This window comes from Lepus europaeus, chromosome 5 (assembly GCF_033115175.1).
Source record: "Lepus europaeus isolate LE1 chromosome 5, mLepTim1.pri, whole genome shotgun sequence".
In the NCBI taxonomy this organism is placed as follows: Eukaryota; Metazoa; Chordata; class Mammalia; order Lagomorpha; family Leporidae; genus Lepus; species Lepus europaeus.
In genome coordinates this window covers 101,372,452-101,397,126 of record NC_084831.1, presented here as the reverse complement: position 1 = coordinate 101,397,126, position 24,675 = coordinate 101,372,452, and the positions used below count along the sequence as shown (strand labels likewise).

The following is a 24,675-nucleotide window of genomic DNA, read 5'->3' as shown; positions in this document are numbered from 1 at the left end:
AATTTTTCTCAGGAAGTAGAGTAGTTAGTTGGATAGTCCTCCATTGATAGTCCAAGAAGACTTCAACTGATATACCTTGAAGTGACTGCTATGTTGTGGGAATTCACAGATAACATATGCAAAATTTCATTGGTGGTCCTTTGGGAGAACTTGACAAATCTTCAGCTCATCTAGGTACTTCAAGACCCCACAGAAATAATTAGCAAAGGCAGAGATATCAGCTCACACTTAAAAAGTGGCTTGACATTCACCTGGGAAGAGGTTAATACACGAAGAAGTCAATATTTTCAAGGTGGGCTGCTGTGGTCAAGAAAGATTGGTAAATCTCTTGGATTTTTTTTTTAAAGTAGGAAAGTCTTTCCCACTTGTACACTGGGATATTTGATTTGCCTTTGAGGATTAAAAAGGCAGCTATGTCCTAATGTTCATTCAATTTTAGGGTAGACACAAAGGTGTTTCATGAAAGTGAAATGCTAGTTACACAAATATGAAATGAATTTGTGATGAGGATACTGGGTATGTGATAAAACAGTCCCAAAAGCACTTCACCTGGGACATTAGCTTGCTTTCTAGAACATCAGCAAACAGTTCAAAATTAATGTAGCACACCATGCAATTTGCCATATTGCTACACTAGCCTGATATTTGTTTCCTTGTTATATAAAACCTAATTAGTTAAAGGGCAATTCAAATAAAACTTTTATTTGGGGGATTTAGAAGTATTAAAGCAAAGGAAAAAGAGAAACAAACATATATTACAGCTCTCCAGATAGCATGAACACGATTACTAATAACCCTTGGGTGGGAAAATGATTAACCTTGTTATTTTCCTTACAATCCAGTTTTCTACAATAAATTGGTACTACAAAAATATTTGGATGCTGTATGGAAAACAAGTTGCACAAGGTCTCCAACTGGCATCAAATGTTTTCAAGTATGAAAACATCTCTGGGCTTGCTCAACAGGCTGATGGATCCCTGCAGGTAGTACTTCCCTGTTTAATTGTCCTGCCAATTAAATAAAATTAGAAACTAATTTTTAAGTCTGTGATGAAACCAATGTGCATTATATGAGTAAACAAGAAAACGCAATGTTTCCCTTAAGGGAACTTTCATTTCAAACTTATTAATTTGGGGTGGGGAGTGGACTGCCAACACCTTCATCAATATTCTATGCTTTTTATGTCATTTTTTTTTTTTAGTTTTTGAAAGTAACTTAAAAAAATAACCCACAATCAGGTTCACAATATTTATATTTGAGGTAGGAAGTATTTCTATTTACTTTAAAATTCCAGTATTTTTGAAATGATCTTTCTTGATGTGATCTTTCATTTTGCGAATAGTCCCCCTTTATCCGCTGACTCATCTTTGACCTGCTTTTATAAAAAGTGATAATCATCCACTCAAAGCTATTTGTCATTCAGCCAATTCTTGCTGTTCTAATTATGCTGTTTTTTAATATATTGTTTAAGCTAATTAGTGCAATAATTTGCTCTTCAGGGCTAAGGACAAGATAATATATGTTAGGAGGTAGTGATTAGTTTATCATTTTAACAAAAACACCCACAATGAGCCAACAATAAATTTGGATCATCAGCTTCAACAAATGTTCACTTGGATAAAATTGTGAATGTTTACTTTTAAGTGCATAATACATTTTATTAAAAAAAAGAAACTTGAATGAATTACTACACATCAGGTAGAGTAAAAACATAGATCAAAAGGCTTAACTGGCTATAGATCTATTTTGGGATTCATTAATTGCTGACAATATCACCAGTTCTTTTCAGCCATGCTGAAATCACATTAAAATGACAAAGTTTTAAATCAAGTATCCTTGGGATGATTGGGAAACCTATTTCCTAATAGATAGACAACAGCAGGTACAAATGACCTTAGTGGGAATTTTGTTTCAAAAAATCTGTAGCAGATGAACGGAAAGGATGACCACTCTGTCCATGCTTTTGAACCTTAATATAGGCGTTGATATTCTATGATCTATATTCAAAACCTCTAGCCATTATGTGTACTGCATATGTATGTAAACTTATGGTTACATACATCAATAATTGACATCAGTAATATACAGCATTTATTTTCCTTGAGAAATGCTTTGATGATCAGAGTGAATCTAATGAGTGTTATTTCTGTTATAATGGGAGCTTCCTGTACAGCAGGTGAAATTGTATTCATTGATTCCTTCTTTGGGGTAAAGGGAAAGCTCTGGCAAACAACCAACCTTAGTTAAAAATCCAAGCCGTTCCCTCTTCTCTGGTTTGCACCTTGAAAATCCCCTTTCCCATGTCCTGTAGAACAGGTCGTGAGTCAACTATGTGTGAATTCTTGCCCTTTGGAGAGGAAAGGAATCCACCAGTACACTCAACAAGTGTCTCATAATCCCACAAAGAAGGAACTTGTGAATGCCATTAAAGCAGCCCAGAAGATACAGTCATGTTTGATGGTTTCTTTGTAAATCTCTTTACCTTAAAAGCCAAGCAACAGGCAAGCTAGTCATGTGTGATGGTGGGTGACCCCTTGAAGCTCATACATCCTGTTTCCTGGAAATCTGAGAAAACACCAATCGCACTCCAAGCAGAACAGCCAGAGGCATGTGGAAGCAGAGGACAGACTATCACTTCTAGTGAGAGGGCTTCTGTCAGGTTTTAAGAGTTAAATTTCCTGGATTCCTGATAATAACGGTTAGCACAATTTTCAAAGGCACAACAAAGCATCCTTTCAGGTCACCACTGAATTCAAAATAAAACAGAGCAAAAACAAAGTGGAATTTCCCGACTGAGGGTGTAAAAGGTCAACATCTGCTGATGCTCAGATATGGCGATGTGGTGGAGGCGGCCGAATGAGATGTGGAGTGAGCAGTACAGTCAGAGGGTCCATGCAACACACAATTGACACTCCGAACAGAAACACACCCCAGCGCCAAAGAACTACTTTTCCATCCATCCATTTCTGAAACTGTTGACCGGCCAGATCATATGGCAGCCTCCATGATATGTCTCAGCTTGCTTCCTTTTGGTTCCTTCTGGCTCTAAGATACATGTGCAGATGCAATTGTCAAGGCCTGAGATGAGCACATTGTGGGGTATTCATATAGTTAGGCAAATGCCGAGGTAGATACTAAAGCAGTAAAACGAGAGTATCTGAACTGAAGGTTTGTGTTTTTAAGTTTGTAGAACAGATGCCTTTGCAATAATATCACAGAGAACGCTGTACCATTAGGTTAGTATCTAAATGGACGTGAACACTAACTACTTCTATTTGCAAAGCAGATGATTTCCATGACATTTAGCGCATCTAGTTCTTAGCAAATTGGTGCCCGGGTCTATTCACAAGCTTAAATAAGCTGGGTTGATTTATAATTTGGAAGACCTGACTGTGCATTTATAAGAAGCAAAATGTTGTTTCATCCAAATTATCAGAGTGTTGCTTGTTGGAAGATGTTTGGTATTGCCATCCTCCAACTGTTGCTATTTACACTGCAATCACCCAGCTTGGCATAGCACCTATGATGCTAGCCTGTGAGAGGACGCACTGCAGTGAAAATTCTCTTGACTTACAGTGCATAATTGCACTTCTGGAGTACTTTATTTCTGATCAGTTTATCCAGAAGTTATTGCAATATTTTAGCTTGCACACATAAATGGTGCAATATATGAAAATATGTAAAGTTCTGCTCTGAAAAGTGATTAGGTATTTTCCTAATGGGCACATCAGGGCTGATGTCAGAGTGCCAATTTGTCACACCTGGAGAAGGAGCTGTAGTTTGCTTCATGATAGATGGGAGAATGTTCTCTGCAGTGATAACTGGACAAATAGATGACAGAGGGAGTAACAGGGGTTTCTCTTTAATGACTTGAATTTCTACTAAAAATATTTCTTGTAGGAATTTCTAGTACTCTAACTCCTAAATTCTGCATTATATATATATATATATATTCTCTCCCACACTTAAACCTAAGTGGTCAAGAAGATGTGGATCATTGTAGTTTAAGAGAGAAAGGAACATTCTGATGATCTTTTTCCTTTATTCTTCCAGAAAGGCTGATGATCACAACGTGCTTGTTTCAGGCCTTCACAAAACCAACAGTTGAATGCATTAGCAAAACTTCCCCCTCCCCCTGGTTTCATGGCTTTTTCCTTGGGTCCTAATAATTATGCACAAGGCATTCATTGGTATTCATTTTCTGCTTTTCCAGATTGTATTAGAAATGCACATCTAGTCCTAGAGAGTTCAAATTCTTTGTTTCTTACTAAGTATGGGTAATAGAATTATTCATATTTTGGTAAATGAGATGTGCTCACCTAAGTAACTGCACCTCTGGCCTTTATTGACTGACAAAAATAAGGAAAGCTGTGGCACCATGTCCACAGAAGAGTTACACAGAAATAACTATTTTAACTATGCACTCGCCATTTCTGTGCAGAAAACCAACATAGAAATGCAATTTACAAAGAAAATACTCTATTACATCAGAAATGGACTCTGGGAAAATAGATCTGAGGAGCTGAACAACAAAGCAAAGCTAGCCCAGACTTGGTTTGGTGATTTGTTACTTACTACCGATACTGGAAATACTGGGGATACCTGGAGAGAAAGAGAACAATAAAGAAAAGCAATTAGCTAGAACATCTTTAAATTAGTATAAAACTTTTAGAAATTGCACATTTAAAAACATTCAGGTCATTAGGAAATTAGCACACTGAAAAATTATATACAAATATCTAGGCATTGAAATCATTTTGGTTTTATTCTAGACCTCTGAGGTTCATTAGAGTTGGGAAATTATGCTCAACTTCAATGGCTGGTATAAGGGAGTCTTGTGACAGGCTCACACATTTTGTGGCTACCTATAAGGTTAATGGACATTTGTATGTGGTTCAAAACATATGCTGAGCTAGGTTTATGTTCTGGGCATAAGACACCAAATACATACTGTATGGACCTATACAAAGATATCTTTATCTGCAATAGATCTTTAAAAGTGTGCTATGAGATGCTTGTGCTAGCTGCTGAAAATCATTTGGCACTTTATTTGATTAATTTCACATAACCATCATTTTTATTCCTCTTTTATTTGTCAAATATGTGGATTAAACTCTGTAATAGAAACTTAATTGAGCAGAATAATTCAGGAATACATTAGGTTGTTCATATTGATCATGGACTTCATTGATTTTTCAGCTTTCATTTTAATTCATGAGTTGTACAAAAGTAGTGGAGCCATTTCAGAGTGTGGCTGGACTTGGTAAAACGACATTTTAGTTGGGTATCAAGACTAAGACTCTGAGCCAAGCAATATAGTGCTGTGGCCAACAGCAGGGACACAGAAGTCTGGCCATCTGAGTTTGAAACTTGTCTTCGAATCCTAAGTTATTCCTGACTCTGTGAACTTGGGACATGTTGCTTATGCTCTTGGTGACAGGAGCTCAGTTTTCTACTTGTTAGGATTGTTGCAAGGATGATATAAATTGAAAAACATACAGCACTCAGACCATTGCATGACAGGTACTATGTGCTATATCCATTTTACAATTATTGTTTTAGCTGGTTCATCAAGAATCACCATGAGACATTGCTAATTAAAGGTCAAAGATTTGTAGCCTTGCCACTAAATTCAGGAAGCAATATGAGAACATGAGATGGTGAAAGTTGTGCTTCGCAACTAACCAGTTGGGTGTTGAAGTTAGCAAGTTTCCTAGCTTCCCAACTTGTTTCCTTATTTAAAAAGGGGCTAATAATATCTACTGCATAGGGCTGCTGTGAGGAGTGAATGAGATAATCCATAAAAATGTCTGACACATGGTAGGTAGTCAATGAATGATAGCTGTTAATGAGTTGTTCAGGCTTGTTTTCTACATCACTGGAGTGTAGTAACAGGTGGTAACTATAAGAGTCATTAAACTTCTATTTTAATATTTATATTTGAACAACTGCCCTCTGCTTATATGAACCAATCACTGTAATTTGCTCAGAGATTTCTAACTTTGTATTTTTTAAAATCAAGAATTATTTTCTTATTTAATAGTGGGGAGAGGAGAGTGAAGAATAAAGGCTTACTATGATTTTTGTAAATATTGGAAGGAATTTCAGTTATTAGATATAACAAAAATATCTTAAATATTCAGAGTTTATAGTGATTCAGTTTAATTATGATCATGGATCAACCAAAGCTGGAAGCCATTTCCCTATTTTTACCTTATTCCATGAACTGAAGTTTAAGCTCAGTGTAACTTCTGCAAAGGACTACTAAATTCCTGACCTGATATTTCAGTAGACTATCTAAGCTGCATCAAGGCAGAGATTTGGTATTGAATCTTTTTTTTCTCCCTTTGCAAATCCCCTGTTGAGTGAGGTGTGATGGCAGCATCATAATTTTAGTATCAATTGCAGGAGCTCCAAATTTCCCCATGATTGAAAATCCTGCTCCATTGCAAGGAACTGCTTGCCTGTTGTAATCCGTCAAAGAGAATGTAAGTTAGGACAGCAAGAAGAGACTTTTCATGTGTTTTCAAACTTATTTGGAATAAGAGGGCCATGCATAATGCAAGGTGCTTGATCAGACACAAAGGAGAGCAAACCAGCAAGACTGATGCAGTATTTGCTGCAGTTGAATACTTTAGAAAGATGCAGAAATATTTCTATTCCTTTGGGGATACCAGTGCAGGAGAGAAATGTTCATTCCAAATACACAAACCTCACCAAACTAGGCCGTTATGAGATCCTATTTTCCTCATGAAGATGTTATTACCTAACACTGGATGCTTAAAATTCAGGTTCTTCCTCATCTTGTGGCTTACGGTTTTTTGAGGGGCTGCTAGATGAATTACTTTCTGTTCAACAGTTGTAAAATGTGAGTTGCTTAGGAAATGTTTTTAAGCTTCTCATTTAAGTAAAGATTTTTGAAACTGAAAATTTCTAAGCAACAAGGGATGTCCATTAACATATTTTCACAGGTTGTTTATTCCCTAATTCTCCTTATTTTAATAACCAAATACCTTGCTGTGGGTTCGCTTCAGACAGCTTAAGAATTTAGTAAATCCATTACATCATTAAAACACTACAAGGAAGCCTTAAGAAATCCTTCAAACCCTCAAGGAAGTAAGACAGGAAGGTCTAGAAATGAATGCCAACAGCTCATTTCCTGAAAGGTGGAGTGTCTTTGGTGTCCATGAGGAATATATCCGCGAATGAGATTCTGTCTTACAACACTGACTGTGCCATATGCCATGGGAACTGGGGCACATCGTGCTCCAAGAGATTTGTCTAGGCAAAAGCTGGTAGATTTTTCTCAAGATTCCCTTTGAAGTGACAGCTGCTGGGTTCTTTTTACCTTGAAATCTGAGCTCAGATATTATTTCTTCCCTTCCTTTTCTGCATCCTTGATGTTAACTGCTCTTTCCTCTGTGACCCCACATTGCTCGACACAGACCTCCGTGATGGATTTATCAACTTGTTTTTTGTGATTATTTGCGTGTTTGCCTCAGGGCTCTGAGGGATAAACTCCAAGTCTTAGTTTTTGTATCTCTTGTATCTGCCTGGGACAATGCTTGACATATAAGACTTGCTCAATGTACATTTGAGCAAAAATTTATTGCTTGTTTCCATGAAGGTTTGTGTTATGGTAAGGGTATCATTTTGGGGCATAGCTTGGTTTTGCCCCTTATGAAATGTTCCATGGAAGTGCTTCTGAGTTCAGGATTAATGAATGTTTTAGCTGTCTTTGAATACTTCCCCTATTCTGCGAGGAAGAGTTTTACACACCGTAAAGATTTCCCTCACTGCTTTACCTTCCATGCAACTGAGAGCTCAGGGCTCGACTTGATGCTCTGTTCGAGAAACTGCATAGTGTTAGTGTTTGGCCTATTTTCTTTGTGTCCTTTTTCTTTTACCTTCCTTTCTTTTAGAAGTATTATTTACTTATTTACTTGTTTTCTTATTTATTTGAAAGGCAGAGTGAGAGAGAAGGAGAAAGACAAAGAGAAGAGGGAGAAGCAGCAGCAGCCGCTGCCGCCAGAGTGGCATGGACCCATGTCCTTGGGCCACCTTCTGTTGCTTTCCCAGGTGCACTAGCTGGGAGTCAGATCAGAAGCTGAGCAGCTGGGATTCGAACTGCTGCTCCAATGTCAGGATGCCAGCATCACGAGAGGTGGTTTAACCTGCTTTGCCGCAACACTGGCTCCCACTGGTCTTCCTTTTCAACTTCTATTTAATTCTTGTATTTGTATTTGTCTTTTTTGCCAAGCCACCCAGAAGTAGGTAAATATTTTTTTGGGGGGTTTAGATGTGTATAAATCTGAAAGCCCCTTTTAATAAAAAGAACATTAAAATATAAAATGAGATATGAAACTGGATTTTTTTTTTCCAGAATGAGTCCAATGAGGGATCCTGAAGTTTAAGCTTCATTGGTTCAATCTATCTCTGGAACAACCTCAAAATTGCTTGGGAAAGATAAATAGATAAAAGGTAGATAAAAAGGCAGAAAATGAAGGAAGATACTAGATAAGCTAATTCACAAAAGTGATATAAAATTGAGCACTGAAAGAGATTTTAAAAGTCATCTTATTCTGCCCTTTGATTTCACAGACGAGGCATAAAGAGATGCGAGTGCCTTGTCCAAGCTGACCCTTTTACACTCAGCTTCAGAGCACGGAGTTTCTAGTCCCTGTCTGAGACTTTGCTAAACCCACACTGAGGAAATGAAGCACAGGTAAGCGGGAGTTCACCAAGAGTTTCTGTGATGCACAGTATGATTTTAGTGTTAGTACTTCTTCTAGAATAGGCGTGTCATGGCGGCCTGAGAAATACACCACGTTGAGGGAGCCAAGGACGATATTACGCCACCACTATGTGCCTGAAGAATAAGATGCTTGCTGCACAGGTCTTTGTAGTTAGTTCCTCCTGTAGCAGCCCTTACCGTTGCCACATTAATTTCAGTGTTTGTTTTAAAGGAATTCTGTTGTTATTAGGGGGAAGAGAACCTGGTAGAATTATGTAATGAGATGATGTGATATTTGCTACTTTTTACATTTTTACTGCACCCCTTCCCCAGGTAAATCACTAAAGGGTACATAGTTAAGCAAGTCAACATGATGGAGATCTCAAAACTAAATACCCTGGTCGTCAGAAGCAGATTAATGCAGTGCTGAAAGCCATAACTCCTTTGGAGAATCAATGGAAAGTTCAGCAGCTTTTCATCAAGAAGGAAGCAGAAGGGATAAGGATTCAGTGTGCTTCAAATTGAGAGGTAAAATTACCATTGTTGTGATTGATGGTTTGAAAAAAAAACCATCAAGTAGGTGATGGGATCTCCTTACAGCTAGACTGAAGCCACTGGGAGCTCTAAACTCCAAAAAATGCCAGTTGAAGAAGAGAGAGGTGATCGGTAAGAAAACATACAGCAGATTTATTTGTATTCCAAAAGAATTATTTCCAATGTCCTTCCAGCCCTGGTCGCTGGTCCAAACTGCGGTTGATAGGAGATGTGGTGTTGTCTCCCAAGAACATGAAAGTGAGGGAAATGAGAATCTCTTCACAGATTATGCTGTGAAATCATATAAATAATCTGAGTAGAGGAGGTGGCATTAACTTGGCTTACTCTATTAACAAATCTGAGGAAGAGAAGGACAAGCTAACCAAAAGGTGGTAGCCTGGAAAAAGGAGCATCGTGAGACATCTGGGGGCAGCACTGTCCTAGCATTGTCTCAGGGAGTGTGCTTGATAACCTGTAAACTTCCAGACCTTCTGCGTTCTGTTGGCCTTAGGAAGGCTGATTCTGTGGTAGGATGGATATGTTGGGATGTTTCAGTTTGATGTTATTAATATGCAAGTCATTTAAATTTCCTGATCCCTTGCACACTAAGCAACTTGCTGATAATTTTCTGGCTCTGCACGTAGACTTAATTACAGGAAAGAGAATACACTGGTCATAAGGACTTGAATATTCTGAGCACAGAAACAGTTATTTCATATTATGGATGAATGAAAAGACATTTGACAATAATTTATCTACCTATAAAGCTGCTGATTTCAAGGGAAAAGTTTGCTGATCATGTGCTAGATCTCAGGGAAAATATAATGATGCTACCAACTAACTTCATTGTGAGCTCACTATGTGTCAGGCCTTGTCTCAATGCTGTACACATTCTAGTTGCCTTAACTTTTATAAAAACTTGATGAAGTCGTCAATTCTCAGGTTAAGTTCACACATGGAGGAAACTCAAATACATACTGGTTAAGTCATTTTCCCAAGATTACCTCACTTAGCATGGAAATTGCAGCTGCAACCTAGGAGCCATATTCCAGACTTTGGGCCCTTATCCATCATTCTATGCTATCTCTCAATTTATTGTAAGCCCCAATTTCTTACTTTCAGCCCTCAAGTTAAAAACAAAAAAGGAACAAAAACTTTGTATAAAAGAAAACTTTTCTTTCCCCCTAAAGCATACCTATAGCACAACCTAATAAGATCTGGGCTTATTTGGCAGTAAATCTGGACTGGAATTGATATGAGGGTATTAATTATAGTCTGCCTTTATCCTGCTTTGTGAGAATAATAAGTTTGCTGCAGAAGTATAATAAATGTTTGATTAAGTGGTGCTGATATTCTGCAGTGAGTTTTTTGTAATATTCTTATATATCCTGTATTACCATTCTAAAATCCTTAAAATGTATGACTCCAAATAAGATCTGGTTCCATGTGCATGAATAGCTTGGTATTTTGGTTTTATATTTGAGTGTACCAGCTTGGATCATACACATAAGTTCCTATGAGAAAGAATTTTTCTAACTTCTTGCCTGATTTAGGGTTCTAAGTCTGGAAGGCTCTTGGTCAGAACCCAATAATGACCAAGTCATCCTAGTGACTGTCACATAGGGAAGCCTGTGAAAACTAGCCAGCCAATCTGATACATCAAGGGGTTGAGTGGGCCATGAGCCCCAGTGGGTGTTTTTCCTGTTGGATTTCCTCTAAGATCTCAGGTGGTCTCTCCCTGTAGGTGCTTGTGTTAGAGCTGCTGAACTGCGAAGGGCAAGGAGGCCCATATATCCACAAGCACATAACAGGGGTTTAGTTATGTACTCACTCACCAGAATAACTAATTATAACTAGCAGTTAATAATTACTAGACATTTGTAAAGACCAAGAACAAAACATGTTTCCTCTCTTAAACTGCTGATGTTTTAGCTCCTGTAGTCATATAGATCTGGGTTCAAATTTTGCTCTTTCATGTATTAGCTGTGAGGCCTTGGGACACTTTACTTATGTGTGTCATTTCTTTATCTGTAGAATAGTTTAATAGTTGTATTCATCCCATGGGGATATTGTGAGGCTTTAAGGAGATGCAGCACAGAAAGCACTTAATGAGCTATAAAAGGCTAGGGGAAACTTAATAAATAGTAGTTATTATTATTATTTTTTTACAGGCAACGTTAGACAGTGAGAGAGACAGAGAGAAAGGTCTTCCTTCCATTGGTTCACCCCTCCAAGGGGCCACTACAGCCAGTGCGCTGCGCTGATCCGAGCTAGGAGCCAGGTGCTTCCTCCTGGTCTCCCATGCGGGTGCAGGGCCCAAGCACTTGGGCCATCCTCCACTGCCTTCCCAGGCCATAGCAGAGAGCTGGACTGGAAGGGGAGCAACCGGGACAGTATCCGGCGCCCCAACGGGGACTAGAACCCAGTGTGCCAGCGCCACAGGCAGAGGATTAGCCAAGTGAGCCACGGTGCCAGCCAGCTATCATTATTATAAAAATTTTAGTTGGAGATAGTCACTCATTTTTGTAATTCTATATACATGATCAATAACTTAGAAGGCTTCCATAGCCTTGGCAACTCATGACGACAGCCTAGGATGGTTACTGGCGCCATAAACTAGAGTGTCAATTTGTTGGGTCAACAACAGGAGCCACTGTGCACTTGCTCCTCATGTGGGATCTCTGTCCTTAATGTGCTGTACATTTTGATTTAATGCTATAACTAGTACTCAAACAGTATGTTTCACTTTGTGTTGCTATGTGGGTACAAACTGTTGAAATCTTTATACTAAATTGATGTTCTGTATATAAAGAGAATTGAAAATGAATCTTGATGCAAATGGAAGGGGAGAGGGAGTGGGAGAGGTGAGGGTTGCGGGTGGGAGGGAAGTTATGGGAGGGGGAATCCATTGTAATCCATAAGCTGTACACTGGAAATTTATATTCATTAAATAAAAGTTAAAAAAAATAAAAAAAAAAAAGAGAGAGAGAGAAAGAGGAGGAATTTATTGTTCATGGGGGAGTCCAGGCAAAGTTCTCTGAGGAGTTGGCTTTGAGAGGCACTCATGAAAATGAGCAGAATTTCAAAAAAGATTAAATAGAATGGTGCTTTAGGAGGAAAGGATGAATTTAGTATCTAGCAAGATGACTCTGAGATCTTTATAGACAGCTGGGAAAAGATGATCTGGGTTCATTAGAAAGATTAAAGCTAGAATTGGTTGATTACTACCAAGTCAATAATCCTAAGAGCTAAAATCAGGGAAGTAAATAGGAATGCCAAGGAAAAACATCCATAGGCTGAGGATAGGCGAAGTAAGGGAACATGACAATTCAAAGGAAGAACAGAAGTTGGCCTTTGAAGACATAGAAATAACAGATCTAGGAGTAAAGGCAGGTTCAGAGAAGACTGACACGTTCAAACAGGTGTTGAAATGGACCCTAAACCCCAATGGAGGACAGAGAAAGTCACTCAAATTTAACCTGAGAAGCAATATAGAGCAATGTGAAGTACTTCCTCTCACTCTTATTAGAAATGCAAACCTTGAAGATACGTTTGCTCTATAATCATAAGATTCCATGTTTATAAAATAAAAATGGTAGTATTTACCTTCTAAGACTGTTGTGAGTTTAGAACAAACTAATGGATATAAAGCACTGAGGAAATTGTCTGAATAATGGCACACACATGTATACACCTGGGAAAACATAAATTGGTCAATGCAAATTTAATATCAGGGAAAATAATAGAACAAGCATCAAATTACTTTCCATCACTCAAAGGAGCGCTAGATATTGTGTAACAATTCAAGTTGGATTTCTGAACAAATAATGTCAATGTCAGTCCAATTTAATTTTCTTTCTTTGAAGAATATTAGACTATGTAGGTAGGAGAAAAGTAAAATGTTGAACACAGACACACTAGCTGGGCTTTCTGTCTATCTCTATGACATTTCTATAACAAGCCTGCAAGAAATTATTTAGACCAGCTTGTCCTCAGAAGAGTGTTTTATAGAAAGATATTAAGTGTTCCATGAAACAAATAAATTTGGGAAACATTGGGTAAAATATGTTATTTTACAGTAGGGCTTCTCAAGTGTTTTTAAAAAGGTATTGTGAGTATCTGTATATAAAGAGAATTGAAAATGAATCATGATGTGATTGGAAGGGGAGAGGGAGCGGGAAAGGGGAGGGTTGTGGGTGGGAGGGAAGTTTTGGGAGGGGGAAGCCATTGTAACCCATAAGCTGTACTTTGGAAATTTATATTCATTAAATAAAAGTTTAATAAAAAAAAGGTATTGTGAGTATCTAAGAGCCAGTACAGTGTACAGCATTTTCCTAAATGATTTGGCCATGAAATTATTTTAAGGGTCAAGGAATCCAGATTAAAAAGTTGATGTGTAGATATTATATTACCTTTATGGAGTTATGGTTCCTAAACAGTGATTATTAAGTTTTAGCATCTGTATCCATATGAGTTTAAAGGATGTTACCTAATATTTTTATTCATGAACTGGACAGTAGAAATCAAGAGGATCATGATTCTGAGGATGTTTGACAGATCTGATATGACTTTGAGGCAGAAACAAAATTCAAAGGGCATTCAAAGTAGAATTCTATCAAAAATAGAATGAAGATCAACAGGGAGAGGAAAGACGTCTTTTCTACAAAACATAAGCTTTGTAGAAAAATAAGATTTTTACAAGTATATGTTTTCAGAGCTCAAGGAAACTTGGTCTTGATTAAAAGCATGATGGGTCAAAATATTATTACAAAAGTTAATACTCTACCTTTCCCAAGCTTATTACAGAGAAAATGATAGAGAATTTGGTGTGTCTTGCAGACTTGGGTGGCTGTTCTTCAGAGTGCTGGTGTTCAACAGTCTTCTCCCTTGGCTGTACATACTCCATACAAAAGTTGGCCTGAATTGCTCTAGAATGCAGGACCTCTCAAGTCCAACGACTCCCAAAAAGTCTTAGCAGATGGGGCTTCTCTGAGTAGTGTGCTGAGTGGCTTTAGATGGGAATCTTTTTTGCCTGCTTTAATGGGTGAAGTCCACCTAGTTCTCTTTCCACCTTTGGGGCTTAAGGGTGGGGAGGGGTGAACAAAAACTGCTCTTTCTATTCGAAGATAATCCTGGCTGGGATTCTGCTAAATCCAGAGGTTGTCCTGTATGAGTCACATTTTGAGGCCACTGAGTGGTTGATTTTGAAGGCTCTGCAACTACAGTGCCTCCTATTTTACTTCTTAGGTTTGTATTTTTGTATTAGGGTATGACATATCCTAAATGTCCTTCTTACATAACTGATTCACATACACTAGGGAGAGTTATCTGAATGTTTGTGTGTGTGTGTGTGTGTGTGTGAGAGAGAGAGAGAGAGAGAGAGAGAGAGAGAGAGAATATGAACTGAGAATTATAATGATATTAGAAGTCCACTAATGAATTAGAGGACTTCCAGGGCAGGCAACCAGATAAAAGACATGAAAATAACACATGAAAAATGGAATTGATGATAATTAAACTGGAGAATAAATGAAAACAGGGTCATTTCAGTTCTTTTATTACATAAAAAGGAAAAACAGAAACTAGGAAGCACTCAACATTAATCTTAAGAAATCACTTTTATAACAAAACTGTCCAACAATGGACAAGCTGCCTTATGAAAAAAATCCTAAAAATAAATTATTTTTGAACACTTATTTTGTGACAGGTGTTATGCTAAATAAACATATTACATGCATTAGCTTATTCAATCCTCTCAAAATGCCTATGAGTTAAGAGCTATTATTATCTGCACATTACAGATGGGAAACTATGTTGGAGAAGTTAGCTTACTTTATCAAGGTCACTCTGCTAGTGCATGGAGGAACCAGGATTTGATTCTGGAACCTGTGCACCAAACTACTAAGTTATTGATTCAACTGCTGGATGTTTTAAAGCATAGTCCCATGTGTCAGAGATTTAGTTAAATGAGTTTTTTTCCTATTGCAAAGACTGGATCATGGCAGACAATTTCTACAATCTTTCATCAACTTTATGCCATATTGAGGTTTGAATTAATGAATTGAACCCTTCTGGCCATTGGGTCCATTGTGTTTCTATTTTAGCAGAACATGGAAAAGTCCAAAAATCTAGAAAAGGTTAGTAAAGTATAAGTAAAGTCTAAGGGACAAGTAACAATCATGCCCACAAGGAAACCCAAAAGATATTGCATTCCTTTGCCCAGGTAATAACTTGGTGATCTTCAATGTGCAAAGGGCTGGGAGTATAGTTACTTCCATGGAGAATATAACAAGAGATCAATTTCAGCAAGAAAGCTTGGTTGAAACAAGATCTTCTCAACGAAAGCACATTGAAATAAGCAAAGATTTTGAAGCACACAAATGGGTAGAAGAACCAGGTCCTATTAAAATAGAAGCTAATGCCTTCAACGTGGGTCTACCATGGTTGCCTCTGGTGGCCTTGAAGTTGGCCTACCTCAGGGATGAACCAGGGTGACAACAAGTGTTTGTGAACTGCCTTCTCTTCCATGCTGTCCCACTAAAGTGGCAGCAGGCCCTGAAAATAAAATCTGAACCATTTTCATTGTGGGAAAGCTTTAAACTAAATTTGACAACTGTGGTGATAGGGGTAATTAGCTAGCCAGCCATGGGGTATTACAACAAATAACCTTGTAAGATGCCTTCCGAATTCATGAGTCTGTGACTCTCAACAATTGAGGAAGGCCTGAGAAAGTCTCCATTAATAAAATCACCCCGAAAAATCTAAGTATCTACTCAACAGAGCTTTAATGTATTAATTTTAGGAAAGAGAAGTCTTTTTTTTTTTTCTGTAACACAGAGCTGAATGGCCTTACAAAGAGATTTTTAAAAAAAAAACCATTGGTAGGATTTTTTCTGCTTCATAGAAATTTTATCATAATTTCATGCCCCCTCACTTCACGGCTTGTTACTTGGTCCATTACTCTTACATTTTAACTTGATAAGGTCCTGGTTCCTGTGATATTAGTTTTAAGTTTAGTTTCTCACAGCTGCTGCTTTGAAAGGCCTGATAACATTCTTAGCCTTGCAAAGAGCCACTGGCTTTTCAAGTTCTCACTCTCCTGTGCTAACTGTTGTGCTGCTTCTGTTCCTCCTCTGTGAATAGGTCTATTCTAGACCGACCATCTCTCCACTCTTTAGAGAGGGCTAATGTTGGGCTTTTGTAGGTGGCTAGTTGATCCATCTATGAAACTGAACAATTTATTCTGGAAATAATCACTTTTTGATTATATCAGAGCTTATTTTCCTATATTCCTCAGGAATTTCAGTGGGGCACATCTGTGTGGCAATGGGGCATCTCATATGGCTCCTTTAAACATAGAGAATGCCTGTAGTCTTTCACATAAACACAAAAATCTCTTTTTCTTAATCTAGTGTCCATCAGCCACAATCATTCTGTTTGACTGCAGAAGGCCTTACTCCCAGAATCCATGGCAGGCTTGCCAGAATGGCTGGAGTTTGGAAAAATCCATTTATTTCGCCAGGAAACGGGAAGACCTTGGTCAACTTGGAGAAGGAAATACCTTTTGGACTAGATATTTCTTGTGTTCCTCAGCATTGGAAAATGGGATCGTAAATATTCAAAGAATTCCTGGAAATTGTTTATGGATAAAAGCAAGTTAGGGTTGAGAGTTTTCAAGGCTCTGGGTATGTTAATAAGAAATTAAATTGGGGAAGAAATTAGATCACCCACCTGTTCCACCCATTTAGAAAAAGTTGCTTCTGTGATCCCAAGAATAATTTCTCAACTCATTTAATGTGGATGTTGGAAGAGTGAATTTAAGATGATGACATGATGATGGGTGGGCAAATAAGGGACTACAACTTTAGCTGCACTTTGAAGAGCAATCAGATAATTTGTAAGAGGAGTAGAGTCACAAATGGCAATGAAATTGAGAGGAACTATCAGCTCATGGTGCACAGAAGATGGCGTTACCAAACAAAGTTACTCACAGGTATTTGCAGTGCCTTTGGGGATGGGGAGATACGAGCCTGGACTCCAAGGTCGGCCCTGATAATTCTTCTTGCATTTCCCACAGTCTGGGCCTGTGGTGTTGTGCTCACATTCACATGTCAGTTTGCTGTTGTCATACACACACACTGTGGCATGGAGATTACACTTGCACCTAGGCAGAGGAGAGACAAAGAGGTCATTGTCAGTCATGTTGGTCTTAATGACCACTGAGGCTTTACTAGTTTACCTCCTGGGGTTGTGGCTCTCAAAGTCAATTGTTCAGTGCCTTATTCCTACACAGAGGCATGCATTAAAATGCAGATTTGCAGGCCTTGGGAATCTTTATATTGAGTGCCAGGGGGTGGGAGCTTTAAGGAAGCCCAGTACCAGCAGAGGTCTGATTGCTCCCCTGGACAACTGTGCCCTCAAACTAAGGATTTCCCAACAGGTATCCAAAATATTGCCACTAGTGAGTGGTTTTCCTGTGATCTTATCAAACCTATGACCATTTATCTGGGTTTGAAGAACAGTGTTCCCTTCCTTTTTGGCTTTACATCATTAGGACAATTCTTACTCATTGAAGAATGAAGATAACCATTAAAACAATCTGCTGCTCAGGCTTGTAGACCTATCCTCAGGTGCTCTCTTTCTGGGATCTAAATGACATTCTCTTAAAGGGGAAGAATTTCCCCAGCCTGCCCTCCCCCCAGGGTGAGGGGAGACTTCCCCTTTATAGAAAATATGGCAATCACAGAGGTCTCTTGGAAACAGGCCAAATGTCTCTGATAAAGGATACTTAGACTTCTAGAAAATATGAAGACTATGTGTGGCAGAGGCTTGAAGCCATTAGCAAAGGACCCAGCATTTGCTGCCTGTGAATAAAGCTGTGATATATGAGCGGCAACACTGGAATATGCAATTTTCACAAAAATCCATTTCTGTATCCGAAATCTCTGGCTACAAAACTGCAGAGGCCAGCTTGGTGTTTGTTGAGGAAGCAGGTTATCAATTGCACTACACTGAGATTGGGCCATAGAACCCAGGAAAGGTAAAAACCATGACCAGAAGTCAGGATAATGTGTGTGGGAAGAAAGGGTCTATGCAAAAGGGAAGTCCTGGGCACCCAGGCCAGAGGATAAAGTACCGATTCATCTGAACCTGGAAACATTAAGTGTGTGTGTGCATGTGTGTGTGAAAATAAGCCTGGACACATACACACACAAATAGAGACTCAAGTTTCTTAAAACAAACAAAAATACTATGAGTAGATGTCATGAACTGAGAAAAACAGAGAATATTCTCTCTTAGAAAGGAGCGTGAGATTTTTTGAAATGATGTTGATTTCTACAATGGCTGTATAGCAATGGCAAAGTTTCTCTTTTGTGCAACAGTCAGTTTGGATCTCATGATAAAGGCTTAGCAAATAGTAGTGCTGAAAGCTGCCAGCCTCCCTTGTAACTAAACAGTGTAGTTCCTATTGCAGTGGCCCCCCATTCAAACCTCTCTGGAACCACTAAGTGTCAGCCTCCTTAGGGATCTACTACAACCGGTTAAGACTTTAAGCTACACTCTGCCCTCTGTGTACTTAGGAACTATAATAAACTGAAAGGCTACTATTTAAACAATATCTATTTAACTTAGACATGCAAATATCAGCTTTGAAAATTACCATTTGTATAGTCTTAAAAAGGTAAGAGAGGGGCTCCTGCTGTGGTGCAGTGTTTTAAGCTGCCACCTGCAGTGCTGGTTCGAGTCCCAGCTGCTTCATTTCCCATCCAGCTCCCTTCTAATGTGTCTGGGAGAGCAACAGAAGATGGCCCAGGTCCTTGGGCCCCTGCACTCACGTAGGAGACCTGGAAGAAGCTCCTGGCTTTGGCTTGGCCAGGCCATTTAGGGTGTGAACTAGTGGATGGAAGATCCCTTTCTCTGTCTCTCCTCTCTCTGTAACTCTGACTTTCAAACAAATAAATAAATCCTAAGGAAAAAGGCAAGAGAAAAAATAATTTAGTTAAATTCTGCTTAATTATGAGCTATGTCCTATAACCACCTCCTCCATGTAGGCAGTTATTTGTGCTGGGCTGCTTATTAATGGAACTTTCTCCTTGCATATTAGCACCTTTATTTATGGGTGTGTTTATACAAAAGGAGGATGTTTGAAACCTAAGTGATAGAAGCACCAGCTTATACTGATTTAACACCCTATCTGGTGTTAAAAATTCTAAATGAGGAAGTGAACAATGTGACCTCAAAGAATATGCTAGATGCATGTGTGAAGACTAAGAAGGCAGGTAGTAACTGTAAATTGGATTGTATATCTTATAACTCTTATTACCTTCATATTTGTAGTCATTCTCTGAGTTACAGGCAATTTCTATTCGAAAGACATTATGTTAGCTGGGAAAACAGTTTCATTTTGAATAACAAAAGGAGGTGAAAGGAAAATGGATGATTCTTTAGTTTTATTTTTCTCAGATTTCTTCCAATCAATGGCTCATTCTCACCTGTCCAAAAGCTTATTAATCACTGAAGTCTCAACTCAATTCGATCTGTCCTGTCCCCTATAGACACTCTGAGCTCTATTATTCTGATTTCCTCAGTGATTCTGTGTGTTTGGTTTGGCTCATTGCTATGTAGGCTCTGTGCTGTTAAAATTCTTTACTCATTGAATAATTCTCTGACATCTCAAAGGGGAACATATCTACCTGTACCTGGTCTTTTACTCTAGCTACTTCCTTAACTTTCTCCTTTTCCTTCTTGAGTTTGCTATACTTGCCATCTTCATTTGCTTATCTTCCACTCACTCTTTCCAATTGACCACAACTTCTTTTTAATTTTTTATATAGTTTTAAAAGATTTATTGAGCGGCTGGCGCCGTAGCTTAACAGGCTAATCCTCCGCCTTGCGGTGCCGGCACACCGAGTTCTAGTCCCGGTTGGGGCGCCGGATTCTGTCCCGGTTGCCCCTCTTCCAGGCCAGCTCTCTGCTATGGCCCGGGAAGGCAGTGGAGGATGGTCCAAGTCCTTGGGCCCTGCACCCGCATGGGAGACCAGGAGAAGCACCTGGCTTCTGGCTTCGGATTGGCGAGATGCGCCGGCCGCGGTGGCCATTGGAGGGTGAACCAATGGCAAAAAGGAAGACCTTTCTCTCTGTCTCTCTCTCTGTCTCTCACTATCCACTCTGCCTGTCAAAAAAATAAAAATAAAAATAAAAAAAGATTTATCGATCTACTTAAACATCAAAATTACAGAGAGGGAGAGAGGAGAAAAGGGGGAGAGGGAGAGAGAAAGAGGGAGAGAGAGATCCTCTATCCAGCAGTTCACTTCCCAAATGGCTGCAACAGCTGGGGCTGACCCAGGCAAAAGCCAGGAGCGAGGAGCCAGGAGCGAGGAGCCAGGAGCGAGGAGATTCTTCCTGGTCTCCAATGTGGGCACAGGGGCCTAAGCACTCAGGCCATCCTCCATTGTCCTCCCAGGCACATCAGCAGAGAACTGGATTGGAAGTGGAGCAGTCAGGACTCAAACCAGCAACCATATAGAATGCCAATATCAAAGGCGGCAGCTTTACCCACTACACCACAGCACAAGCCCCATCACAGCTTCTTTTTTTAAAGAAAAATTATTTATGTATGTATTTTTATTTGAAAGGAGGGGAAACAGAGAGAGAGAAACACAGAGTGAGATAGATAGAGATCTTTCATCTGATGGTTCACTCCCCAAATGCCTACAACAGTTGAAGCTGGGTCAGACCAAAGTTGGGAACCTGGAAATCATACTGTGTCCCTGCCATAGGTGATAGGGACTCCAGTACTTGAGCTGTCACCTGCTGCCCTGAAGGGCACACATCAGCAGGAAGCTGGAACTGGAAGCAGGGCTGAGAATCAATCTCAGATACTCTGATACAGAATGCAGTATCCCAAATGGAGGCTTAATCAGTGCATCAAATGACCACCCCCTGATCATAACCTCTCTTGCCAGGATCACCCATGATATCCTTGTTGAAAATCCAGTGGATACTTTTCCTTTCTTTATTTGACCCCATGGGGCATTGACTCTGAAGACCACTCCCTTTGCCCTGACACTCTCCCCATTGGATGCTCAAGTTCATTTTCAAGACTCTCTTCTGCTTACTTTCTCTATGTGTTGTGCTTTGGGTTCTGCCCCAGCATGATCGGCACACTCCTTCTCTCTCTGGGCATTTCATCTAGATTGTCTTATCAATTTCCTTCTGTGGTCCATCTTCTGAACTGCACATTTTTCAAAGTAAATTTGAATGATCTGTCCTCCACTTCTAAGAAAACACATATAAAATAAGCTCAAAAACTTGAAACCATTTTTGTGAGATGTGGAGATTCTCCGTTACCTACAGTGGTCCATAGTACCTCCATCCCTCTATTACTCCAGGTAAGGCATATCTGGCCAAAGTGTTGGTAAGTCTTTGTGTCTGTACCACTGTCACAGATCTCTCTCTTGCATTTCCAAATGACTTCTAGATGCATCAAACACAACATGTTCCAAACTGAATTCTTTGGATACCTTGTCCCACCTGTTCCTTCTGTGTTTTCCATTTTAGTAAACTGTGTTATCTTCTATCTCATTAGTCAAGAGTGGCTCCTATAACTTCCTTTCCTAACACATCTAATCTGTCATTACTCAGTCTTTCAGCAAATCCTAACATTCCTCTTGCTTGACTGTATCTGAAATTTACACAATGATCACTTCCTTAGTTGAGATCATCATCATCTTTGATCTGATTCATTACAGAAAGTTCTACTTAGAACTGAGTGCTCAAATTATGTTTCTTTCTAGTCCAATCTCAGCACAATAGTCAAAACAATCTTCTACACCAATATACTTGGATTACTCCTTGCTTAGAACCATTGTTGTCTTTCCCAGTATTCTCAGGATACAGTTCAATTCTGTAACATGGCTTGCAAGTGGCTTTGCAGTTTACCTCTTATCCCTTCTCCAGCTTCATCTGTGCCACTTCTAATTATATACTTAATGCTTTGAATTTTGCCTCCATGTAATATTACAAAACTGTTTCTCAAGCCTTCAACATTCAACTTTCCAATCCCTATTTCTTTTATCTGGATAAGTCTTCCTTTCTAAGTCCTAGCTAGTTCCTGGTCCCCACTTGTCATTCAAAAAATCTAATCAATTTTCTGAATGTTCCTCTGGCTCACAATGATGCTATTTCTATGTGTTTCCACACATCTAGCCAGGCATGTTGCATATTATGTCCACTATCTTTGCTATAGACATAAGCTGCATTCTATTCTCCTGCTACTGTTACTAGAGGGTAAGTTTTAGGGAATCAGCAATTATGTCTGCCTTTCCTATTGCCAACATGTGTCAAAATGCTTGGAATAGAATAGGTGCTCCAAAGACATTTGATGACTAAACAAGTGAACAGTAAACAAATAAGCTTCCTGAAAGCAGGAACTTCATGTGCATGTTCTTATGAAATCAAACATATGACACTATGGTGTGTGCTGAAAATTGCCACATACCCTTATCATTGCTTTCATAATTAACCTTATATTGGACAAAAGGATCTCTATAAAATTGATGAAACCTTGCAAACTCTATTTAATTTAAGCTCCAGAGAATTTACCAGAAGATTGAAGCTTTACATAAGAACTATCTTAAAACAATGCCTAGAAACCTAAGGAAAAGAACACAGCACAGGAGGAGAGGAACAGCAATGCATTTGTGTAACATGATTACTCTGAGGGATGCACCTGTTAGTGTCAACGCCTCATGTAAGGTTGACCATGCTTTTCATTTGAACTTTGGAGGAGCATTGCTTGGGCACTGGCTAAAATCATGACTTCCCCAGCAGTAAATCTGATGACTTATCTCAGCATTGGAGCTGTCTTTCTTGAGTAATTGTGACAATTTTGTGTTGGAACAAAGCATTGAAAGTGGACTCTGAGGTACCGCAGCATTGTATTTTGAAGTGGTTCCCTTTCATTTTCCATAGCTCAGTTTATTCTCATCACTCTCATTCCAATCAGACACTAAAATCCTTTATTTAGAGCCTTTGCCAGAGTAGCTGTTCTTCTAACAGGAAAAAAAATGGATTTCACAATATTGGAAGATTGCTCTCAATTCCTGGTGTTGCAACCTCTGGCCCTGTGATGGGTGGAGGGCAGATTTCTGTGACATCTCACTTGTCTCCGACAGATTGATTATCCATTTCCATGGCCATCCAGCGCCCACTTTTATTGTCACATTGGGAGGGGGAGGAACTGTGCAAGTGGAGACCTAAAAGGCTTCACTAGCAAGCAAATGTGTGAGGTTCTGTAAAGCTCAGCCTATTCACTGGTTCTGTTTACACACACACAGAATTCATGCTAAGACATTGCTGCTAGAACTAATGGACTTGCATGAACCTTGAAGATCCATTTGTGTGCAAGTGACAAACAGGAGACATCATCAAATAAGGGCATCATTAAGACAAATTTAAAAGAAAAATAAGTTATCTTCTGTGATGCAAACTAATGAACACCGGTGTGTTCTCCCTTTCATCCAGGTCTGCACTTCCTGTATTTTAGTGACCAGCTGTCATGAGTCAATTTAATCTTGCTTATAAAAAGGCTGCAACATTTAGTTCTGTGCCACCTGCTAGTAGGTATGAAAAACCCATAGAGTCTGTCTGATTTTTCTTTATAACTTAATATATCTATTCTGGGAAGGATATTATCTGCCAGAATTTCCTGCAAGTTAGAGGTTCCTACAGTCTATTACTAATGTTTAAAATAGTGGTACTGAGACAGAAAAGTTAGGAACTTGCTCTTTGAAAAGCCAAACAGGAAGAAAGGTTAGGCTTGCTGCTTTGTAGGTCAGGGTTTGGACTACTTTTGTGCCAAGGGAGGATTCACCACAGAGTGCATGAAATTTAAGCTACAGGGCTATTCCAAGGCCCTGCAGAGAACCCTAGCAATGTATTCCTGTAGTAATATGCTTTTGTATATTTTGTACAAATAATATACTATTTATGTACTTATATTAATAAACATTTTCACCCTTAATAAGTACCTCCCTGCCCCCAGTACCAAAGGGCGTAAATTTTAGGCACTACCAAACCCGTATCAGTTTCTGTTTTATCTTCTGCATTGGAGTGGCACTAGCTATACAAATGCTTTTAGAAAATGTGTTGTCACAAATATGGGAGCTTTGTAGATAACTTCTTGAAAAGATAACAAATTACCCAGTGTCTCTTGCCTACTTTTTTTTTTTTTTTTGACAGGCAGAGTGGACAGTGAGAGAGAGAGAGACAGAGAGAAAGGTCTTCCTTTGCCGTTGGTTCACCCTCCAATGGCCGCCGCGGCTGGTGCGCTGTGGCCGGCGCACCGGCTGATCCGATGGCAGGAGCCAGGTGCTTATCCTGGTCTCCCATGGCGTGAAGGGCCC

At 39.2% G+C, this 24,675-nt stretch overlaps 1 protein-coding gene across 4 annotated transcripts in view; it reads right to left on the bottom strand.

The window, feature by feature from the left end:
- NTNG1 (netrin G1) overlaps positions 1–24,675 on the bottom strand; it is a 396,875-nt gene that overhangs the window by 71,953 nt on the left and 300,247 nt on the right. For all 4 annotated transcript variants that reach the window (XM_062191854.1, XM_062191856.1, XM_062191857.1 and 1 more), the window contains exons 4-5: positions 17,260–17,432; positions 4,576–4,602 (exon numbers count right to left, since the gene is read on the bottom strand). In XM_062191854.1, the coding sequence (XP_062047838.1) occupies positions 4,576–4,602; positions 17,260–17,432 (200 nt within the window). The remainder of the gene's footprint in view (positions 1–4,575; positions 4,603–17,259; positions 17,433–24,675) is intronic.